The sequence below is a fragment of the Bufo bufo genome, chromosome 1, assembly GCF_905171765.1.
Source record: "Bufo bufo chromosome 1, aBufBuf1.1, whole genome shotgun sequence".
Lineage (NCBI taxonomy): Eukaryota > Metazoa > Chordata > Amphibia > Anura > Bufonidae > Bufo > Bufo bufo.
This window is the reverse complement of record NC_053389.1, coordinates 624,064,354-624,089,943: the sequence shown is the minus strand read 5'-3', so window position 1 is coordinate 624,089,943 and position 25,590 is coordinate 624,064,354. Positions and strand designations below refer to the sequence as shown.

The window sequence follows — 25,590 nt, the reverse complement described above, 5'->3', positions numbered from 1 at the left end:
ACCTAAACCACAGGAGGCTTCAGGAACAGACAAGTATACTTATTTCTGGCAATATTTTCATGAGTTTAAAGTGACTAATAATATTTTTAGGGGCACTATCTGACATTATCTGTAAGACACAATTTTTGAGTGTGTTATATGTATAACACTAATATATGCTAGGCACTATGTGTATGACACATTTTAGAGGCACTGTGCTGTGGCATTAATGTTTTTGGGAACACTAAGAGATTTGGCCTTTGGTTTGAGGGGTGTTAGTACAGCAGAAGCAAAGTCTGGAAAACTGGAACTTTTTTTAGGACATTACTGTGATTTATACAAAAATTATTTGAATTTATGATATTCATTTATATGCTAGAAGAGTAAAATAGTCACCAATCCATAAACTATAACTAGTAAATCTGAAGATATTTTTTAAGTGCCCCCTTTATCTCCTTGTTTCTTAGACTGTACACTGCAGGATTTAACAATGGGGTCAATATGGTATAGTTAATAGTTACCAGTTGGTCATATTCAGGTGCATAAACTCTCTGCGGTCTTACATACATGAAGGCTACACTTCCAAAAAATATCAGCACAACTGTAATATGAGCTGCACATGTTGAGAACGCCTTTCTACGTCCTTCCGTACTGTTCATCAAGATAATTGTAATGAGGATTTTTGTGTAGGTCAAGGCAATGAATGCAGAAGTTAAAATAATGATGCAAGAGTTGATGACAAAGTCAGTAATAACATTGAGAAAAGTATCTGCACAAGCGAGATGTAAAAGAGGAGACAGGTCACAGAAAAGATGGTGTATTTCATTAGATCCACAGAATGGTAAAAAAGTTACCAAAATCAGTTTGGTCACTGGACTCAAAAAGCCACATAACCAACAAGCAAATACAAGACACTTGCAGCATCTAGAAGTCATGATAGTAGAGTATCTCAGAGGGTTACAAATGGCGATGTAACGGTCATAGGCCATAATGGTCAAAAGATAATTTTCAGTTATCCCCAGAGAATGGAAAAAATACATTTGAAGTAGGCAGCCACTGAAGGCAATATGGACTCTTCCAATCCAAAAGATGACCAAGATTTGTGGAATTGTGACCGCAGTGTAACATATATCTAGAAAGGACAACATTCCTGCAAACATATACATGGGTGTATGCAGACGTGGCTCAATCCAGATGATAAGAGCTATGGTTACATTACCAATAATTATTAGACAATAAATGAAAAGCAAAATTCCAAAGAGCGGATGACGCAATGATCCCAAGCTTGAAAATCCCAGAATAACAAAGCCAGTAACGGTTTGGTTCATGATAGCACTAGGAAGCAGGGTGGATAAAAATCAATGATTTTTTTTTTTAATCAGATTTTTTTAATATAAAATGCTTTTTGAGGAAAATATATTACCATCCAAAGCTTATTCCATCATGAAATAAAGATTCGTTTTTTAATTATGTAGAATAAGGCTGTATATGTTTCATTTTATTGGTAAATAAATTCCATTAATCCATTCACAATGTCATGCTCTTCCAGAGGTTTTTGTAAGATTATTAAGCAGTTTCTCTGCCTACAAGATATTATCACAGATGCTTGGTTTACTTTTGCAGTTCTCAAAACTGAATTTGACTCAGCAGAGATCACATGCCTCTTCTTCACAGCAAAAATGTTATAACATGAACAGAGTTGAGAAAAATACCTTAATCCTAACTTCTACAAACCTATGAATGCAGAATCAACCTAATCAAACTAATATGAAAAGTTGTTTAAATCTTCATCTACTTGCATATTATAAGTTATACCAGCAAGAATTAGTCTTTATGTAGAAAACTATGATTTAATTCAAGCCTTACTGACTAGTGATTTAAATTGTGATTTAAATCAGTTTGATTTAAATCAAATCCACCCTGCTAGGAAGTGTTACCCATACATTAGAAGAGAGAAACAGGACAATTTTTTAACGTGACTTCACATTACAGAATTTACAATCTATGCATTATGACCACTAGGTAAAAGAATATCCATCTGGTTGTATATACCTGGTGTCTTCAGATTTATGAGTTCTCACATTAAAAGACATTATATAAAATATTTACATAGTGGTAAGTACTGCTCCCATTCTTCCTGAGATCTATTGTTCCTTAGTATTGTATTGTGCATTGAGTTATTGGGGATGGAGTTTAGGCATGATGGAGAGGATAAGGAAGAATCATCCTATTCTTCAGGAACAGTCCTCCAGCTTTCAAGCTAATGTTTAAAAATTGATGGACAAGGAATATTACCACACGTCAGTTATTCCCAATATGCCACAATAGGATAAATTCACATATGACAAGTTTCATCAAGCTAAGTAATTTTTTTACTGGGTGCAAATTTCTTGTATTTTTGAGCCAGATCTTCTGTGTATGATCTGAATCATGTATAGTTAGTTGAACAGTATTAACTATGTAACTGTTTATACTAATTTCCATTGCACAGACATGCATTAAAGGCGTTGTCCAGCCTTTTGGACTGTTTTAACTGTCTCCTACAGCATGTTGCACCTATTGGAAAAAATCATGCTCACCTGCATCCTGCTGGTCTGCTCCGGATCCCTGACTCTGTTCCACAATCTTCTGGTACCCGCACTGTAAACTTCAGAATGGGGTCACATGTGCCACTGAACCCGGTGACTGGCTTTAGAAGTGATGTGTCACCAAGCGGTCATGTGCAGATTGAAGACACATCAGTGCTAATACTAATGATTGGCCACAGCAGCGTATGTGACCCTGTTTGAAGATTCAAAGGCCATAGGAAGGACAATCCCTTTAAGACCTCATACACATGTCCATATTAGGGTTCTGTACAACCACTGAGCTGTAAGATGCCATAATACACCATTTACTTCTACTGAGGCCTACTATACCTCCATACACCCCTTCAGATGACAAATTATGGAGTTATTCTCCCCTAGGCGTACCCCATAATACAGCACTATAAAGAGCAACGTACGGCAGCCCAAGAGGCCTTAAACATACACCCAGTGGATAAAGGATGTAGTGACTGTCCAACTGTTGATTTCAATTCTTGAGTCCTTGTGCTTTACATAAACTATCATTACATCACTCTAAAGGGTCTTGGCGTAACTGGTCTTCATCAACCATCCTGAGTTTCCTACAGCATATCTATATAAAAGTAATATACCTATAACACTTACAGCACATGCACATTATAAAGGCAATAAACCTTCCCATGTATGCCTTAATTAACTGCATTACATGCTTTGCTGCCCCATTTATAGAGATTACCAGCATCGTCCTTGGAAAATAAGCTATTCCCTATCCTATTCCTACTGCCTAGGGAGTTTGACAAATAAATTGGACTTCCTAAGAGGCCTTCCTGTTCAGATAAAGAAACATGCTGAAATTATTTTTATCTTGTGATCTTACATTTTGTACATTCGATGGCCATCATTGCCAATCCTTTAATATCTAATGGGCACTGGTTACTTCGCCTACCTGTGCAGCCAATGTTCCTCTGACCACCACTAGGTTGTCCATACTATCTTGACTTAAATGAAAAGGTCTATTGTATGTCAGCTAATGTATTGGTCAGTATTTTGCATCAGTATATACATAGTAACATAGTTTGGAAGGTTGCAAGAAGATCTCTGTCCATCCAGTTCAGCCTGTTAGGGTCCATTCACACGTCCGTAGTGCATTGCGGATCCGCAATACATCCGGCCGGCACCCCCATAGAAATGCATATTCTTCTCCGCAATTGCATGTTCTATTTTCTTCCGGAGCCGCGGACCGAAGTCCACCCATTCCAGTTATTACTTTAGTTGCCCTCCTCTGAACACTCTCCAGCTCTGCTATGTCTGCCTTGCCTTGTAAATGACAGGAGGTTGCTACACAGTATCTCCTATGGAGCCCTTGCCTGTATTAGGGCTCCATAGGAAACTAGCATTTTTCTCATAGACTCCAATGCTAATGATTGCTTGTTATAGTTCTATAGTTTTTAAAAATAAAAAGACATAAAAATTCTAATCACCCCCCTTTTTCCAAAATAAAAATAAACGCAAAATAAACTATACATATAAGGTATCGCCGGATTCGTAATGACCTGTAGAATTTAAGTTACTTACATCAAATGTCGTAAATAAAAAGAAAATGTAAAACTGTGGGGACATTGCTTTTTTTGCAATTTCACACCATTTTTTTCCCACTTTCCACTACATCATATGCAATATTAAATTGTGGCGTTGGGAAGTACAACTTGTCCCGCAAAAAACAAACCCTCATAAGGATATGTGAACAGAAAAATAAAAAAGTTATGGCTATGGGAAGGCAGGGAGTGCAAAACGAAAACGCAAAAACAAAAAACCTCCGGGGTAGAAAGGGTTAAACTTACTGGCCTGCAGTTTCCAAGCTCTGTTCTTGACCCTTTTTGAATATTGGTACCACATTTGCTAAGCACCAATCCTTTGGAACACTCCCTGTCACTATAGAGTACTTAAATATCAGAAATAAGGGTCTGTCTATTACATTACTTAATTCTCTTAGGAGACAGCCATCTGGTTTCGGCGATTTGTCTATTTTAATCTTTTTAAGACGCCGCTGCACTTCTTCCTGGGTCAGACAAGCCACTTACAATGGAGAATTTACTTGTACATTCTGCATTTCATCTGATGTTTCACTTTATGTGGTAATAACTTTGGAACACTTTTACTTATCCAAGCCATTCTGAGATTGTTTCCATAGTTTGAGAGCTTTAGCTATTTTATTTTTTGGCCGATTGTCTTATGTAGGATCTCATTTTTTGCGGGATGAGGTGACTGTTTGATTGGTACTATTTTGGGGGGGCATACACCTTTTTGATCGCTTGGTGTTGCACTTTTTGTGATGGTAGGTGACCAAAAATATATTTTTTGGCACTGTTTTTTTTTTTTTTTACAGTGTTCACCTGAGGGATTAGGTCATGTGATATTTTTATAGAGAAGGTTGTTACGGACGTGGCGATACCATGTTTAGGGTATTTTATTTTCTTCATTTTTACCCAATTATAAATGTCCGTATATGGGAAAATGTTAGTTTTTTTTTTTTACACTTTTTTGACTCAGACCCACTTGGTTCTTTAAGATCCAGTGGATCTGACAGCTCTACAATACACTGCAGTGTATTTTAATTTCCATTCTCTGCCAGGACCCTGTCAGGCTTACATACCATAACCAAATGTAAAAACAGTCTCTGATACATTGCCTGGACTTTCGGCGCTGAAGCTCCCAAAAATGACGTGGGTCAATTCACACTATAGTTACAGTGGGATGCGAAAGTTTGGGCAACCTTGTTAATCGTCATGATTTTCCTGTATAAATCATTGGTTGTTACGATAAAAAAATGTCAGTTAAATATATCATATAGGAGACACACAGTGATATTTGAGAAGTGAAATGAAGTTTATTGGATTTACAGAAAGTGTGCTATAATTGTTTAAACAAAATTAGGCAGGTGCATAAATTTGGGCACCACAAAAAAGAAATTAAATCAATATTTAGTAGATCCTCATTTTGCAGAAATTACAGCCTCTAAACGCTTCCTGTAGGTTCCAATGAGAGTCTGGCTTCCGAGCATGGACAGCTCTCTTTAAGTCACACCACAGATTTTCAATTATATTCAGGTCTGGGGACTGAGATGGCCATTCCAGAACGTTGTACTTGTTCCTCTGCATAAATGCCTTAGTGGATTTTGAGCAGTGTTTAGGGTCGTTGTCTTGTTGAAAGATCCAGCCCCGGCGCAGCTTCAGCTTTGTCACTGATTCCTGGACATTGGTCTCCAGAATCTGCTGATACTGAGTGGAATCCATGCGTCCCTCAACTTTGACAAGATTCCCAGTCCCTGCACTGGCCACACAGCCCCACAGCATGATGGAACCACCACCATATTTTACTGTAGGTAGCAGGTGTTTTTCTTGGAATGCTGTGTTCTTTTTCCTCCATGCATAACGTCCCTTGTTATGGCCAAATAACTCAATTTTAGTTTCATCAGTCCACAGCGCCTTATTCCAAAATGAAGCTGGCTTGTCCAGATGTGCTTTAGCCCACCTCAAGCGGCACTTTTTGTGCTGTGGGCGGAGAAAAGGCTTCCTCTGCATCACTCTCGCATACAGCATCTCCTTGTGTAAAGTGCGGCGAATGGTTGAACGATGCACAGTGACTCCATCTGCAGCAAGATGATGTTGTAGGTCTTTGGTGCTGGTCTGTGGGTTGACTCTGACTGTTCTCACCATTCGTCGCTTCTGTCGATCCGAGATTTTTCTTGGTCTGCCACTTCGAGCCTTAACTTGAACTGAGCCTGTGGTCTTCCATTTCCTCAATATGTTCCTAACTGTGGAAACAGACAGCTGAAATCTCTGAGACAGCTTTCTGTATCCTTCCCCTAAACCATGATGGTGAACAATCTTTGTCTTCAGGTCATTTGAGAGTTGTTTTGAGACCCCGATGTTGCTACTCTTCAGAGAAAATTAAAAGGGGAGGGAAACTTACAATTGACCCCCTTAAATACTCTTTCTCATAATTGGATTCACCTGTGTATGTAGGTCAGGGGTCACTGAGCTTACCAAGCCAATTTGAGTTCCAATAATTAGTTCTAAAGGTTTTGGAATCAATAAAATGACAACAGTGCCCAAATTTATGCACCTGCCTAATTTTGTTTAAACAATTATAGCACACTTTCTGTAAATCCAATAAACTTAATTTCACTTCTCAAATATCACTGTGTGTGTCTCCTATATGATATATTTAACTGACATTTTTTATCGTAACAACCTACGATTTATACAGGAAAATCATGACGATTAACAAGGTTGCCCAAACTTTCGCATCCCACTGTAAATGCATTTCTATATAGGACCGGGCTGCAAGTTTTCTTGGAATCCTTTCCTCCACCCAAGGCTTTCCTCAGTCCGTCCGGACATGGAAAACACATGATTTCCTCAGGTAACCTCCCCTCCTCCAACAGAAACCTGCAGGATATAAAGGGGTCGCACTGATAGTGAAGCACTATTTTCTCCGTCCTAAATAAAATAATTTATTGTACTCACAAACAATGACTTGTAAAAGGCATATCACAAATACAAATCCTCCAGTTGCCCGACCCGGGTTTCGCTCACGCGCTTCATCAGGGGCCTCTATCCTGCCTCCTACGAGGCTGCCTTTAATCCACAAATCAATCCCACCCTCCCCAAGTCCCACCCATACATCAACAAAAATACAGACAACATGGCATTAAAACCACATAAAACAACCGAAAAATGAATTAATAAAACAGGATCCATTCCCCCAATATTCAATTAAGATTTTTTTTTACTAATATCCCCCTACAATCACTTCAAAGATACTCCCCATTATCATTCATAAAACTCTTTCTTCAGGGTTTACTACCAATCACTAGCACAATTCCATCTGCCCAAGGTCCTCAAACCACCAGTCATATGTAAACAGGGTTTACCGATATTGTGCTTATCGCAAATTTATTTCAAACAATACATGGCTTGATCTCACATTCTATATTCAATCCCTGAGGTTGGAGGGTCCCCAACTTAAACATCCATTCCACCTCTCGCTTGATGATGTTAGCAATGGGGTCACCACCACGTACATGTGTCTTCACTAATTCGCCCTCCATAAACCGCAACCCACTAGGATTTTTCTGGTGCACCTGTTTAAAGTGCAGAGACACACTGTGCGTCTCCAGACCTTTTTTTATGTTGCGTATATGTTCCTGTATCCTGGTTTTTAATCTCCGGGTCATCCTGCCCACATACTGCAGGCCACATGTGCACTCCGGCACATACACTACCCTATATTGTTACATGAGATATTACCTTCAATTTTATTTATTTTTTTAAACTAATTTTATTTTGGGAAAATACATGTATGGTTCATGACAAAATATAATCATCATTGAGATCACCAGATCTTGAAGGTTACATATCATAGCAGTATAAGACATTAGTACATGGAACAGGTTGATGGTTTTGTGTACCATTTACTGGAGAGTAAGTGATCCATACAATATGTTTCCCATTTTTCCCTTTTTCCAATACCCCCCTCCCCTCCCCCCATCCCCCTCCCTCTTCCCGAACCCCGCCCCCTCCTTCCCTAACCCCCCCAACATTTTTCAACCTAGTAAATATCCTGCTCGAGAACCAAATACAACTTGGCATATTCCATATATCAAGACAGGAATAGCAAAAATATGTGTTGATCATATAAATTTTTCCCCTGTACTGTTGCAAACTGAGTATCATTGTGCTAAGTGGCCTAGCGGCCCTTTCAGCTGTTCCTTTAAGTACCATTCTGTAAGAGTGAAAGGTTTCATTATGTTCTCTATTTCTGAGTCAGAAGAATTGTGTCAGAAAACCCCGCCATCTTTTCAGAAACTTGCCTCCTTTTCCTTCTTTACTTCTTTCCGCCTCCCTACGCTCTAAAGCCAATAGATCTTTTAGGCAGTATATAATGTTATCTCTAGAGGGAAAAGAGCTGGCAACCTACGTTCCGTGGGGACCCCATCCTTCGTTTCCTCCCAGTAATGGAACAAAAATGTGATGGGATTTAGTGGGACTACAATGTTCCAGACATCCCTAGATATCTGAGCTACATGCCTCCATAAACTAGGGATCTGGGGGCAGGCCCATAAACCATGGAAAAGATCAGTGTGCGGCGTACTACATTTTGGGCAGCTAGTGAGCCTGTCAGGCCTGCTGGGAGCTGATGGTAGGTTAAAAGCGTAAATGGCATTATGCATTAGCCTAAAGTGAGTGTCCCTCCATGCTTTATTTACTATAGAGTTCCTTAAAGCCCACCAACCTTTCAAGATCTTTTCCCCTGCCTCTTCATCCACCAAAATTTGAGCCCATGGTCGAAAAGCCTGTTGCGGCAGTCCATCTCCCAATATCTCCCGTAGTTGGGAATACAAAAAAGAGATAGACTGGGGGCCTGTACCTCTTAATAGTATCTTGTCCAAATCATTTTTAATTATCTCCTTAGAGACATCCCTTAGTCTATCAATCAAGAATTTCTTGATTTGTGCATATTGAATGCTCTGAAAAGGACTCAATTGATAGATGTCCCTTATTTCTTGACACGATAGCCACCTATTCTCAGTTTTATGCAGCAATTGTTGGGCTGTTACTATTCCTTTCTGTTTCCACTCCCTAAACAGAACATTACATCTACCTTGTTCGAATTCCGGGTGTCCCCATAAAGGTATATATTTCGACACCCTTTGGCAGAGACGTAGGTTTTTTCTAAGGGTTCGCCAAGCTGCCCAAGTATGTCGGAATAGAATTGAGGTTCGCAAGTGCATGGGGAGAGACTTGAAAGTCGTGTGCAACAAGGTGCAGAGATCCCAAGGGGCACATAGGCTCCTCTCTAGTACATAGTCAGAGTGAAAATTGGTATGGCGTACCCAGTCAATAATATGTCTGACCAAACACGCTTGATTTTATATTCTTATGTCAGGCATATTCATTCCCCCCTTGGTCTTAAGGGCCATAAGCTTCCTCAAACTTATTCTAGGTCTTTTACCTTTCCAAATAAAATGTGTCACTTCACTATGGAGTCTGGTAATGTCTATGTGTTTAATTAGTAAGGATAATGTTAGCAGTAGATAAAGAAGTGGAGAAACTTATCATCTTGACTAGATGAATTCTGCCCAGGAGGGATAGAGGTAGATTTTGCCATTTGCGCAGTTCATGTGTCACCTTGCTAAGGAGAGGGGTATAATTAAGTCGATACATGGACTCAGTCCTAGGTCCTACTTTAATCCCTAGGTAGGTTATGTAATCTTTAACAATTGGTATATTGCATAGGGTCTGTTCTCAGCTCAATCTTTTCCCCTCCCCCCGTAATTGCAAAAGAGCACATTTTGTCGTGTTGATCTTAAAACCTGATAGCTTACCAAAATCTGCTATAGTACTTAGGACCTCCTGTAGCTCTTCTTTGGGGTTCACCATAAACAATAGTATATCGTCAGCAAAGAAAATAGCTTTCAATTTGATATTTCCCACTTTGATGCCTTCAAATTTCCCACTAGAATTTAAAAGGCGAACCAGGGGTTCCACCGCGAAATTGAACAGAAGGGGGGATAGAGGACAGCCTTGTCTTGTTCCCCTATGCAGGTTGAAAGACTCAGATAAAAAACCCTGCGTGCCTATCCTGGCCATTGGGGGTGTGTACAACTGTGACAGGTACTCCCTGAAAGAGCCCCTTATGCCAATCTTGTCTAGTACCCTCCCTAGCCATTCCAAGTGTATATTATCAAAAGCTTTTTCAGCATCTAGGGTGACTAGGGAGGGTGTTGACTTTCCCCCTCCTCTCCGGCTAACCTCATCTAAAACCGCCAGAACTCTTCTGATATTGGTAACCGCCGAACGCTCTCTTACAAAACCAACCTGCATTGGCTGATCAGGCCCGGAAGAAAACGAGCTAGCCTATTTGCCATTAGTTTTGAGAGGATCTTCAGATCCTGGTTAATGAGGGAGATCGGACGATACGACGCCGGGTCTTCAGCTTGTTTTCCCTCTTTTGGGAGCATGCGTATATGTGCCATGTTTATTTGTGATGACAATTTTCCCCCATTTACAAGAACATTTCCCAGTTTAGACAACACGGGCGAAATTTGAATTTTTAGGGCTTTATAAAAATCCCCTGAATATCCATTAGGCCCTGGCGCTTTATTCCCGGGCAACTGGGAAATCGTATTTTGTATTTCCATTTCCGTGATGGGCAAATTAAGTAGGGCTAGATCTTACTAAAAGATGCTCGGGAGGTTTAAACCATCCAGAAAATTGGATTCACTCTCTATCTGATCTGATGGTTTGCTATATACAAAAGGTTAGAGTAGTAATTTCTGAAGATTTTCAGAATTTCTGCGGGTTGTGACACTATATTTCCTACTGGATCTCGCAAATGACTCACTGGGGCTGTCTGGAGGCGGCTTTTAGCCAGATTAGCCAAAAGTCTACCGGCCTTGTTGCCAAATTTGTGCAGATCTAGCTCACATTGAGCCTTATGAAAGCCCTCTCTTCTCAGTGCCCACATTTCAAAATCTCTTCTGGCCTCTATCCAATTCTGTTTGTTTTTTGGGTTTGCACAAAAGCCCTATATCTTCTATGAACCTCTTGGCTGCTTTTAATGAATTGGGTTTTAGTGGCTCTTTAAAGTCCTGTCATATATGCTATCAACCTGCCCCTTATCACTGCCTTGCCCGCTTCCCAGAAAAGTAAAGGGTCTGTCTCATGCTCCTAAATGAGAGTGCTATATTCCAGCCACCATCCCCTTAACAGTTCAACAAAGGTCTCGTCATTCACTAAGAAGGACGGGAACTTCCAGATTAGCTCCGATCCTTTCGGTTCTGTATCCGCCAGTACCAGAACCACTGGCGAGTGATCTGAAATTACCAAGTTCTCAATGGACACTTCTCTAATTCTGAGTACAAGTTCAGATTTTGCTAACTAGCAATCTATACGGAACCATGAGTTTTGCGCATGGGAGAAGTGGGTGTACTCCCGATCATCAGGGTGTGAAATCCTCCAAATATCCACTAGTGCAGAGTCATTTGTAAAAGAAGACAGAACCCCTCTTCTCCCCTGCGCTTTTGTCCTCATTTTTCCCAGGTGATTACGGTCCTCTATTTCGACCATTGTGGCATTGAAATCTCCTCCTACAATTTTATCCCCTATTGCATCTGCTAAGATTCTATCTCTCAGGGAAGCAAAAAAACGGCCTTGTGCTACATTAGGGACATAGATATTGTAAAAGCTGAGACTTCTGTTTACATCTTTCATTGTCAGAACCAGCACCCTGCCTTCGTCGTCTGCAGCTTGTCCTTGAATTTTATGTACTAATTTCCTATGTACTAGAGTGATCACACCCGCTTTACCTTGCACTGCCGGAGAACCGTATACCTTCCCCACCCATAGCTTCGACAATCTCGAATCTTCCTCCAAAAGGTGTGTTTCCTGCAGAAACGCAATGTCCGCCCCCAGGCGTTTGAGGTGACGTAACACCATCATGCGTTTCTGGGGGGAACGTAAGCCCTTGACGTTCTAAGTGATTATTTTAACCATTATACATCAGTATAGCAACTTCTTCTGCAAATCTATCACATGGAAATGCACTAAAGATTGGCAGGATAATTCTAACAGAACTGAAACTTGCATAAAAAATGTATAAGAACAGCATTATAGATCCTATAATCCCTCTGAAAGGATGTGCAAAGTAATTGTAACATCTATCGTGGACTTCTGGTGTCATATTATAGTCCACAATCTCCCCTTTTTGCGTTTAATTGGGAGAGCGAAATACTGTAGCATAACAGTGCCTCTCTTGGTTTTTAGCTTGTTGAAAGTGTTCTTACAGTGCATCTGGAAGACTTTTACTTTCGGTGGCGCCACTGGTTACTTGATGATGAGGTGATGTCCTCAGGTCTGCGCTGTGACTTATAACGGAAAGTTTCAGGTGAGGCGCGTTGGGTGCTTTGTGGTCTCTGGCTTTCTTTCCCCCAAGGATCGTCATGATCTGAAAGATATGGACCTTGAGCAAAAAAAGCTGTAGCATCTGAAGCAGAGTTAAAGTTCCTGTACATGCCATCAGCACACTTCACCCGCAATACTACAAACCGGATTCCAAAAAAGTTGGGACACTAAACAAATTGTGAATAAAAACTGAATGCAATGATGTGGAGATGACAAATGTCAATATTTTATTTGTAATAGAACGTAGATGACAGATCAAACGTTTAATCTGAGTAAATGTATAATTTTAAAGGAAAAATACGTTGATTCCAATTTTCACGGTGTCAACAAATCCCCAAAAAGTTGGGACAAGTAGCAATAAGAGGCTGGAAAAAGTAAATTTGAGCATAACGAAGAGCTGGAAGACCAATTAACACTAATTAGGTCAATTGGCAACATGATTGGGTATAAAAAGAGCTTCTCAGAGTGGCAGTGTCTCTCAGAAGCCAAGATGGGTAGAGGATCACCAATTCCCACAATGTTGCGCAGAAAGATAGTGGAGCAATATCAGAAAGGTGTTACCCAGCGAAAAATTGCAAAGACTTTGCATCTATCATCATCAACTGTGCATAACATCATCCGAAGATTCAGAGAATCTGGAACAATCTCTGTGCGTAAGGGTCAAGGCCGTAAAACAATACTGGATGCCCGTGATCTCCGGGCCCTTAAACGACACTGCATCACAAACAGGAATGCTACTGTAAAGGAAACTTTACTTCCAGAAACCATTGTCAGTGAACACAATCCACCGTGCCATCCGCCGTTGCCAGCTGAAACTCTACAGTGCAAAGAAGAAGCCATTTCTAAGCAAGATCCACAAGCTCAGGCGTTTTCACTGGGCCAGGGGTCATTTAAAATGGAGTGTGGCAAAATAGAAGACTGTTCTGTGGTCAGACGAGTCACGATTCGAAGTTCTTTTTGGAAATCTGGGACGCCATGTCATCCGGACCAAGTTGTTATCAATGCTCAGTTCAGAAGCCTGCATCTCTGATGGTATGGGGTTGCATGAGTGCGTTTGGCATGGGCAGCTTGCATGTCTGGAAAGGCACCATCAATGCAGAAAAATATATTCAGGTTCTAGAACATATGCTCCCATCCAGACGTCATCTCTTTCAGGGAAGACCCTGCATTTTTCAACAAGATAATGCCAGACCACATTCTGCATCAATCACAACATCATGGCTGCGTAGGAGAAGGATCCGGGTACTGAAATGGCCAGTCTGCAGTCCAGATCTTTCACCTATAGAGAACATTTGGCGCATCATAAAGAGGAAGGTGCAACAAAGAAGGCCCAAGACGATTGAACAGTTAGAGGCCTGTATTAGACAAGAATGGGAGAGCATTCCTATTTCTAAACTTTTTGTTGACACCATGAAATTCTGATTCAACATATTTTTCCCTTAAAATGGTACATTTTCTCAGTTTAAACTTTTGTTCCGTGATTTATGTTCTATTCTGAATAAAATATTAGAAGTTGGCACCTCCACATCATTGCATTCAGTTTTTATTCACGATTTGTATAGTGTCCCAACTTTTTTGGAATCCGGTTTGTAGTTGGAAACGTATTTTCCTCTGGAATAAGGATGTGCAAATTTCACTGAAGCCCCTTCTTTTTTTTGTGACCACTGCGGAGTAGTCGTTGAAAAGCATAATCTTTTGACCCCTATAGGTCAGTGGCTCTTTGCGGGCCCTAAAAGCACGCATTATGTCCTCTTTATCAGAGAAATCTAGGTATTTCATAATAACCTGTCTACCCCTTTGAGAACGGGCAGGAGAGTCCTTGGATCCCCCTGGAGGGTTTTGTAGTGACCCCAGTCTATGTGCCTGCAACGGGGTTCTGAAGGTGCACTCGGTCCCCCATTACCCGCAGACCTGTTGCTTAGCTTTGGGAATGAGGATCTGTGTTTGACCTCATTCCCAGGGCGGCTTTACTAGCTGGGTGGCTCCCTGCTCCTAGTCTGCCTTGAGTGCCGAGCTGATCACTCGGTGCTCAACTGGTTGGTCTGTCGGTCATGTGACGCTGGCCACGTCACATGACCCTCACTCCCCACTATAAATACAGGCAGCCTGCTGGCCACAGGTTGCCTGTTAATTTAGGTTCCACCTGTGATTTGGTCTTTCCTGGCGTACTTACCTCCTGCTGAATTCCTGACGATCCTCTGCCTGCTCCTTGTGTACTTTGCTGCTATCCTGGTATTCTGACCCCGGCCTCCTCCTGACGTTCCTCTGCTGACTCCTTTGGTACTTCACGTCTCTCCTGGTATTTATGACCCCGGCTTCTCCTGACAATTCTCTGCTTGCTCTATTTGTACTTTGTAGCTTTCCTGGTATTGACTCGGTCCGTTCACGTCCTGTTGTTTGTCTGTCTGTCATCCCTGCACTTATTCCAAGTTAGGGATTGCCGTCCAGTTGTCCCCTGTCATTAGGACTCGCGAGGCAAGTAGGCAGGGCCAGGGGTAAGGGTGGAGCGCAGTGGTCACTTCCCTCCCCCCTGTGTGTGTGTGCACGCGACCGTTACAGAGCCCTTTCAACTCTGCGAGGAACAGACAGTCCCAATGCTCTGGGGAGGTCCGATTCACAAATATGCTTAAGTTTAGAGCCCAGTATCTCCTTCGGGAGACCCACTAATCTGAGGTTACTACAGCGGGAGCGGTTTTCGAGGTCGTCTACTTTATCCCTCAGCTCACTCACCGTTTGTTGTAGTTTTGACATCCGCGATTGTGTGCCATTTAGATCTTCTTCCACACAGGACGTCCGCTGCTCAAGCTCATCTATGCGGTACCCTTGTTGATTGTAAGCTTCCTGTAGCTCTGTAAGGGATTCTTGAATCGTTGTCGCAAGTGTGGTCTTAAGGTCAGGCGCCAAATGTGCGGCTACTTTAATCGCCAGGCGCTTGAGATCTGCAGCTGAAAGCGGAGTAGGGCCGAACATATCCTCCTGCGAGGAGGTTAAATGTTGATTCATATCAGCGTTTTGCGGCAGAGCCTTGTGTTCGGCCGCCATTTTGACTGCGTGGTTCATCTGCTCAGGCCACGGTTCATCGCCGTCTTCCAACTTTTTCCCGCTACGAAGCAAGTACTTCTCCATGCAGGGTGGATGGTAAAGTAGCGCTTACCACACTTTGTGTGGATATAAGAGCCCGTGGGCTGCAAGCGGAGGGCATTGGTGTCAGGGAGAGTGGCGGAGCTCCGCTAAACGCGTCTCCTCATACCAGCGCCGGAAGTCCGTCTGATTTTTCTTATTAGAATATACTGCCTCCGCTTTTATCATATAACGTTCTCAGGTTCTATTCTTACATAGTGGGCAAAATCCACACCACATAAATTTTATTCTTAAAATTAACTCCTTGCTGCCCAGTTATAGTTGTAGGTCTGTACTGTACACCAACCTGTAGGTTTGCAGCCCTCTTAACCCCTTAGGGACACAGCCTTATTTCACCTTAACCACCTCAGCCCCCAGTGCTTAAACACCCTGAAAGACCAGGCCACTTTTTACACTTCTGACCTACACTACTTTCACCGTTTATTGCTCGGTCATGCAACTTACCACCCAAATGAATTTTACCTCCTTTTCTTCTCACTAATAGAGCTTTCATTTGGTGGTATTTCATTGCTGCTGACATTTTTACTTTTTTTGTTATTAATCGAAATTTAACGATTTTTTTGCAAACAAATTACATTTTTCACTTTCAGTTGTAAAATTTTGCAAAAAAAACTACATCCATATATAAATTTTGCTCTAAATTTATTGTTATACATGTCTTTGATAAAAAAAAAATGTTTGGGTAAAAAAAAAATGGTTTGGGTAAAAGTTATAGCGTTTACAAACTATGGTACAAAAATGTGAATTTCCGCTTTTTGAAGCAGCTCTGACTTTCTGAGCACCTGTCATGTTTCCTGAGGTTCTACAATGGCCAGACAGTACAAACACCCCACAAATGACCCTATTTCGGAAAGTAGACACCCTAAGGTATTCGCTGATGGGCATAGTGAGTTCATAGAACTTTTTATTTTTTGTCACAAGTTAGCGGAAAATGATGATTTTTTTTTTTTTTCTTACAAAGTCTCATATTCCACTAACTTGTGACAAAAAATCAAAAGTCCTATGAACTCACTATGCCTATCAGCGAATACCTTTGGGTGTCTTCTTTCCAAAATGGGGTCACATGTAGGGTAGTTATAATGCCCTGGCATTCTAGGGGCCCAAATGTGTGGTAAGGAGTTTGAAATCAAATTCTGTAAAAAATGGCCGGTGAAATCCGAAAGGTGCTCTTTGGAATGTGGGCCCCTTTGCCCACGTAGGCTGTAAAAAAGTGTCACACATTTGTTATCGCCGTACTCAGGAGAAGTTGGGGAATGTGTTTTTGGGTGTCATTTTACATATACCCATGCTGGGTGAGAGAAATATCTTGGTCAAATGCCAACTTTGTATAAAAAAATGGGAAAAGTTGTCTTTTGCCAAGATATTTATCTCACCCAGCATGGGTATATGTAAAATGACACCCCAAAACACATTCCCCAACTTCTCCTGAATACGGAGATACCACATGTGTGACACTTTTTTGCAGCCTAGGTGGGCAAAGGGGCCCACATTCGAAAGAGCACCTTTCGGATTTCACAGGCCATTTTTTACAGAATTTGATTTCAAACTCCTTACCACACATTTGAGCCCCTAGAATGACAGGGCAGTATAACTACCCCACAAGTGACCCCATTTTGGAAAGAAGACACTCCAAGGTATTCCGTGAGGGGCATGGCGAGTTCCTAGAATTTTTTATTTTTTGTCACAAGTTAGTGGAAAATGATGATTTTATTATTTTTTTTTTCTTACAAAGTCTCATATTCCACTAACTTGTGACAAAAAATAAAAACTTCCATGAACTCACTATGCCCATCAGCGAATACCTTGGGGTGTCTTCTTTCCAAAATGGGGTTACTTGTGGGGTAGTTATACTGCCCTGGCATTCTAGGGGCCCAAATGTGTGGTAAGGAGTTTGAAATCAAATTCTGTAAAAAATGACCTGTGAAATCCGAAAGGTGCTCTTTGGAATGTGGGCCCCTTTGCCCACCTAGGCTGCAAAAAAGTGTCACACATGTGGTATCTCCGTACTCAGGAGAAGTTGGGGAATGTGTTTTGGGGTGTCATTTTACATATACCCATGCTGGGTGAGAGAAATATCTTGGCAAAAGACAACTTTTCCTATTTTTTTATACAAAGTTGGCATTTGACCAAGATATTTCTCTCACCCAGCATGGGTATATGTAAAATGACACCCCAAAACACATTCCCCAACTTCTCCTGAGTACGGCGATACCAGATGTGTGACACTTTTTTGCAGCCTAGATGCGCAAAGGGGCCCACATTCCTTTTATGAGGGCATTTTTAGACATTTGGATCCCAGACTTCTTCTTACGCTTTAGGGCCCCTAGAATGCCAAGGCAGTATAAATACCCCACATGTGACCCCATTTTGGAAAGAAGACACCCCAAGGTATTCAATGAGGGGCATGGCGAGTTCATAGAAATTTTTTTTTCTTAGCACAAGTTAGCGGAAATTGATTTTATTTATTTTTTTCTCACAAAGTCTCCCTTTCCGCTAACCTGGGACAAAAATTTCAATCTTTCATGGACTCAATATGCCCCTCACGGAATACCTTGGGGTGTCTTCTTTCCGAAATGGGGTCACATGTGGGGTATTTATAGTGCCCTGGCATTCTAGGGGCCCTAAAGCGTGAGAAGAAGTCTGGAAGATAAATGTCTAAAAAATTTTACGCATTTGGATTCCGTGAGGGGTATGGTGAGTTTATGTGAGATTTTATTTTTTGACACAAGTTAGTGGAATATGAGACTTTGTAAGAAAAAAAAATATAATTTCCGCTAACTTGGGCCAAAAAAATGTCTGAATGGAGCCGTACAGGGGGGTGATCAATGACAGGGGGGTGATCAATGACAGGGGGGTGATCAGGGAGTCTATATGGGGTAATCACCCCCCTGTCATTGATCACCCCCCTATAAGGCTCCATTCAGATGTCCGTATGTGTTTTGCGGATCCGATCCATGTATCCGTGGATCCGTAAAAATCATACGGACATCTGAATGCAGCCTTACAGGGGGGTGATCAATGACAGGGGGGTGATCAATGACAGGGGGGTGATCAGGGAGTCTATATGGGGTGATCATCCCCCTGTAAGGCTCCATTCAGACGCCTGTATGTGTTTTGCGGATCTGATCCATCTATCAGTGGATCCGTAAAAATCATGCGGACGTCTGAATGGAGCTTTACAGGGGGGTGATCAATGACAGGGGGGTAATCAATGACAGGGGGGTGATCAGGTAGTCTATATGGGGTGATCACCACAGTCATTGATCACGCCCCTGTAAGGCTCCATTCAGACGTCCATATGCGTTTGGCGGATCCGATCCATCTATCAGTGGATCCGTAAAAATCATGCGGACGTCTGAATGGAGCTTTACAGGGGGGTGATCAATGGCAGGGGGGTGATCAATGACAGGGGGGTGATCAGGGAGTCTATATGGGGTGATCACCATAGTCATTGATCACGCCTCTGTAAGGCTCCATTCAGACGTCCGTATGCGTTTTGTGGATCCGATCCATCTATCAGTGGATCCGTAAAAATCATGCGGACGTCTGAATGGAGCTTTACAGGGGGGTGATCAATGACAGGGGGGGTAATCAATGACAGGGGGGTGATCAGGGAGTCTATATGGGGTGATCACCACAGTCATTGATCACGCCCCTGTAAGGCTCCATTCAGACGTCCGTATGCGTTTTGCGGATCCGATCCATCTATCAGTGGATCCGTAAAAATCATGCGGACGTCTGAATGGAGCTTTACAGGGGGGTGATCAATGACAGGGGGGTGATCAATGACATGGGGGTGATCAGGGAGTCTATATGGGGTGATCAGGGGCGATCAGGGGCTAATAAGGGGTTAATAAGTGACAGGGGGGGTGTAGTGTAGTGTGGTGCTTGGTGCTACATATTGCTGAGCTATCTGTGTCCTCTGGTGGTCGATCCAAACAAAAGGGACCACCAGAGGACCAGGTAGCAGGTATATTAGACGCTGTTATTAAAACAGCGTCTAATATACCTGTTAGGGGTTAAAAAAATAACATCTCCAGCCTGCCAGCGAACGATCGCCGCTAGCAGGCTGGAGATCCACTCGCTTACCTTCCGATCCTTTGAACGTGCGCGCCTGTGTGCGCGCGTTCAGAGGAAATCTCGCATCTAGCGAGAGGACGCGCCGGCGCGTCCACCCAGAAGAGCAGGGCCGCCGCAAAGACGCAATCCTGCGTACGGCGGTCTTGGGGTGGTTAAGGACCAGGCCATTTTTTGCAAATCTGACCAGTGTCACTTTAAGTGCTGATAACTTTAAAAAGCTTTGACTTACCCAGGCCGTTCTGAGATATTTTTTTCGTCACATATTGTACATATTGACACTGCTAAAATTGGGTCAAAAAAGTAAATTTTTTTGCATAAAAAAATTCCCAATTTACCAAAAATCTGGAAAAATTAGCAATTTTCAAAGTTTCAGTTTCTCAACTTCTGTAATACATAGTAATACCCCCAAAAATTGTGATGACTTTACATTCCCCATATGTCTACTTCATGTTTGAATTATTTTGGGAATGATATTTTATTTTTTGGGGATGTTACAAGGCTTAGAAGTTTAGAAGCAAATCTTGAAATTTTTCAGAAATTTTTAAAAACCCAATTTTTAGGGACCACTACAGGTCTGAAGTCTCTTTGTGAGGCTTACATAATAGAAACCACCCAAAATGACCCCATTCTATAAACTACACCCCTCAAGGTATTCAAAACTGATTTTACAAACTTCGTTAACCCTTTTGGTGTTGCACAAGAGTTATTGGCAAATGGGGATGAAATTTGAGAATTTAATTTTTTTGCCTAATTTTCCATTTTAACCCATTTTTTCCACTAACAAAGCAAGGGTTAACAGCCAAACAAGACTGTATCTTTATTGCCCTGACTCTGCCGTTTACAGAAACACCCCATATGTGGCCGTACACTACTGTACGGCCACACAGCGGGGCGTAGAGTGAAAGGTGCGCCGTTTGGTTTTTGGAAGGCAGATTTTGCTGGACTGGTTTATTTACACCATGTCCCATTTGAAGCCCCCCTGATGCACCCCTAGAGTAGAAACTCCCTAAAAGTGACCCCATCTAAGAAACTACACCCCTCAAGGTATTCAAAACAGATTTTACATACGTCGTTAACCCTTTAGGTGTTGCACAAGAGTTATTGGCAAATGGGGATGAAATTTGAGAATTTCATTTTTTTGCCTAATTTTCCATTTTAACCAATTTTTTCCACTAACAAAGCAAGGGTTAACAGCCAAACAAGACTGTATCTTTATTGCCCTGACTCTGCCGATTACAGAAACACCCTATATGTGTCCGTACACTACTGTGGGGGCTAATGTGGGGGCTAATTTTTTGCGGGGTGAGAGGACGGTTTTATTGGCACTATTTTGGGGGCTATATGACTTTTTGATCGCTTGCTATAAAACTTTTTATTATGTAAGGTGACAAAAAAAAATCTTTTTTTGCACTTTTTTTTTTGGGACCGTGTTAATCTGGGGGGTTAGGTCATGGGGTATTTTTATATAAGAGATTATTACCAACGCGGAGATACCTAATATGTCTACTTTTAATAAATTATTTTAGTGTTTTTGGGTGTCTCAAGTCTGAGAACCAGTTTTTTTATCCGATGTCAGGGCTAAATTGGGATATAAATTTAGTACTCCATGGAAGTGTGATACTCCTTGAAGCAACCAATAAGGCAGAGGCCCGGATGATCGGTTCACGTGTCACATTGAGTTGTGGTGTCCTTCCGTATCCCCCTCCTGTGACACACTCTGCACCTTTTTTGGGTTCGTCCCTTCTTTCCAGTATGAGGGACCACACCTGGAAAGTGTTGGCCAGGGACAATCCGGGCGCCTACAGTTCCCGAGGTACTCCGGTCTGCTCTTTCCGGGTCCGAAAAGATCAGGGCCTTGAGGACTGCCTCATAGAACTGAAGGAATGTCCCTGTGTTGCCAGCGCTCCGGGACAGCACAAAAGAGTTGTACATGGCAACCTGTACCAAGTAGACCGCAACTTTTTTGTACCATGCCCGGGTTTTGCGCATGGCGTTATATGGCTTGAGGACTTGATTAGAGAGATCAACTCCTCCTATATACCGATTGTAGTCGACGATACAATCGGGCTTGAGGACCGTTGACGCGTTACCTCGCACAGGGACAGGGGTGATGCCGTTACCATGAATTGTGGACAGCATAAGGACATCCCTCTTGTCCTTATACCTGACCAGCAACAGGTTTCCAGTGGTAAGGGCACGGGTCTCACCCCTGGGGATAGGTACCTGGAGGGGGAGGGCAGGGATGCCGCGTTGATTTTTCCGCACGGTCCCACAAGCGGACGTGGATCTGGCGGCAAGGGACTGGAACAAGGGGATACTAGTATAAAAGTTATCCACGTAAAGGTGGTAACCCTTATCTAGCAGTGGGTGCATAAGGTCCCACACAAGTTTCCTGGTAACACCCAGAGTGGGGGGACATTCTGAGGGTTGAATCCGGGAATCTCGCTCCTCGTATACACGTATAATCTCGCCCCTCGTATACATATTCAGTGTAGCCCACTGTGGAAATCTGGATTCCTGATTGGCCTACAAAATCAGGAATCACGGGCTCGTATCGCTCTGGGCTACACCAGACTAGTTCACCGGCAGGGTGCTCTGGTGGATTTAACTGGTGGGCCGGGAAACCAGTACGAGCCCCAGAGTTGCTCGTACTAGGCTGGGCCACAGGGTCCCTAACATGGCGGTCCCCTTGCTCCGCCTGGCGGCGTCTCCGCCGTCTTGGGGGCTCATCATCATCGCTAGATGATGAGGAGGATGCGGATGACAACAGGAATGTGGGGTCATCCTCGTCCTCACTGGGACTCTCGGAGTCGGAGACAAGCTGGGCGTATGCCTCCTCGGCCGAGAACGTCCGGCGGGCCATAGGGGAGTGTGTGTCTGCGTGTGTATGTACGTGTGTGTAAATCTTTATTTGGTGTGCGTGTGTGTGGGGGCACGGGTGTTCGCGAACTCACCCTAAAACTAACAGAAAAATAAATAAAACTAACTAAAAAAAGGGGCAAAAAATGTGAAAAAAATAATCAGCTGTGGGGTGTGCGATTCGCTAACAGTGCCCGGACGCTAAGAGTGCCGGCCACAGTCAGCGTACACAAAAAAAAAAAAAATTTAGTGGGTGGGGGGGCAGGGGGGGCAAGCAGCAGCACCCCTGGGGGGTCTAGGGTCTTACAGCTGTGCTGTGGACCCCAGACACCCTAACTTAGGGTGATGCAATAACAGTTTGTCAAACTAACTTTATTTTCCCTGCCTAACCCAAACTTTGCCTATGTACCTGCGATATAGATGGGGGGTGCTGGGGCACAGATCGGGTCCTGGGGTGCACAGATGGGGTGATGCTGGCACCGATGGACGACGACGTGCAGGCAGCTCATCTCTCCTCCGGCTCCGGAACACAAAAGGAAGAGGAGAGGAGCGCTTGCAACTTTTGAATCTGCCGCCGTCCCGCCCACCAACCAATCAGAGGCGATCCTGAGAGGTGATGTCACCATCACCTCTCAGGATCGCAGGATGGTGATTGGTGGGGTAAAATCACACCACCATCACCATCCTGTTCCGGGTTATCGGGTCTTCAGAGACCCGAATAACCCGGAAACTCAGAAAACCGCAGGTCTGAATTGACCTGTGGTTTTCTGCGATCGCCGACATGGGGGGGTCACAGGACCCCCCGGCGCATTTAGCCTAGGTGCCTGCTCACTGATTTGAGCAGGCACCGGGTTCCGATCACCGCCCGCCAGGAGGCGGTGATCGGAACCATACATGACGTACCGGTACATGTGTCCTTAAGTGTCCTGAAGAGGTTAAAGACCACTACTGGCTGGTTTGGGATTTCATCGCCAATGACGACAATACTCTGGTATGGCGATGGGGGCAAAATTTGCCCCCAGTTTCTCTAATTTATTCATGGCTTTGTGGGAGAGAGAGAATATCAACCCAGTCCTGAACAAGAAGATGGAGCATGGAGAGTTAATTAACTGGTGGGGATTTATTGATGACTGCTTGCTTATTTGGCGGGGGACAGGAAGGGATTAGAGGAATTCATTGGAGAGTTGAACAACAACCACTGGAACCTTAGGTTCACAAGTACCATCAGTGATATTTCAATGGATTTTTGGATTTGACAATTTTTGTAGAGAATGGGTGTTTTAAAACTAAAACAACTGATGTGAACGCTTATATTAGTACGGCTAGTTGCCAATATGGACCGTGGTTGGATAATATCCCTAAGGAACAATTTAAAAGGATACAACGTAATTGTACAGAATCTAGTGACTATAAGAAACAAAGCCAGGTTATAAAAGAGAGGTTTTAGGAAAAGCTTTATGGTGAGGAAGAATTAGAGAGATGTAAGAAAGAAGTGGAGGAGAATGGAAAGAGTGGGGTGGTTACTACTGAAAGGAGGGATAGAGATTTTAGATTTACGTTTTTGACACAATTTAATACAAAAGCTGATCTATTGAAAAATGCAATCAGGAAAAATTAGAACATTTTGAAGAATGACCCCGTCATTGGCGATGTAATCCCAAACCAGCCAGTAGTGGTCTTTAAAGGGGCTGCAAACCTACGTAACAGGTTGGTGTACAGTGCGGGACCTACAACTATAACTGGGCAGCAAGGAGTTAATTTTAAGAATAAATTTACGTGGTGTGGATTTTGCCCACTATGTAAGAATAGAACCTGAGAACATGAAATGATGAAAGCGAAGGCAGTATATTCTAATAGGAAAATCAGGCATTTAAAATTAAAGGTAATATCTCATGTAACAATATAAGGTAGTGTATGTGCTGGAGTGCCCATGTGGCCTGCAGTATGTGGGCAGGACGACCCAGAGATTAAAAACCAGGATACAGGAACATATACGCAACATAAAAAAAGGTCTGGAGACGCACAGTGTGTCTCTGCACTTTAAACAGGTGCACCAGAAAAATCCTAGTGGGTTGCGGTTTATGGAGGGCGAATTAGTGAAGGCACATGTACGTGGTGGTGACCCCATTGCTAACATCAACAAGTGAGAGGTGGAATGGATGTTTAAGTTGGGGACCCTCCAACCTCAGGGATTGAATATAGAATGTAAGATCAAGCCATGTATTGTTTGAAATGAATTTGAGATAAGCACAATATCGGTAAACCCTGTTTACATATGACTGGTGGTTTGAGGACCTTGGGCAGATGGAATTGTGCTAGTGATTGGTAGTAAACCCTGAAGAAATCACCTGACTTAGGACGTAGGGTAGGAGTTTTATGAATGATAATGGGGAGTATCTTTGAAGTGATTGTAGGGGGGATATTAGTAAAAAAAAATCTTAATTGAATATTGGTGGAATGGATCCTGTTTTATTAATTAATTTTTAAGTTGTTTTATGTGGTTTAAATGCTGTGTTGTCCGGATTTTTGTTGATGTAAGGGTGGAAATTAGGAAGGGTGGGATTGATTTATGGATTAAAGGCAGCCTCGTAGGAGGCAGGACAGACGCCCCTGACGAAGCTCGTGAGTGAAACCTGGGTCCGGCAATGGGAGGACAGACTAAGGAGAGCCTTGTGTGGAGGAAAGTATTCCAAGAAAACTTGCAGCGCGGTCCTATATATAAATGCTTACATACGATGTCAAGGCTGGATGCCTGTGTAAGGCGTCCAGTTGCCATGGCAACCATCAGGATGCTGCCACAGCAGAGCAGCGGCCCAATCGGAAGGGGGAAGGAGGGAGCTCCCTCCCTCTGTTATGATCAATTGGGACGCTACAACAAATATATAACGCTAAGTAACTACACTTGACAGGTTACTCCCAATAATAAGTGACAAAATGTACTGATCCCCTAAGGGACAAAGGGGTAAAACTTAACATTTATTCCTATGTCTAAAAAAGTG

The 25,590-nt window shown here is 42.7% G+C and overlaps 1 protein-coding gene across 1 annotated transcript; it reads right to left on the bottom strand.

Annotated features, from left to right (window-relative positions):
• Positions 1-392: 392 nt before the first annotated feature.
• LOC120987145 (olfactory receptor 6N1-like) lies at positions 393-1,307 on the bottom strand. Its single transcript, XM_040415765.1, has one exon. The coding sequence runs from the start codon at positions 1,305-1,307 to the stop codon at positions 393-395; it is 915 nt and encodes a 304-aa protein (XP_040271699.1).
• Between the last annotated feature and the right edge of the window lie 24,283 nt (positions 1,308-25,590).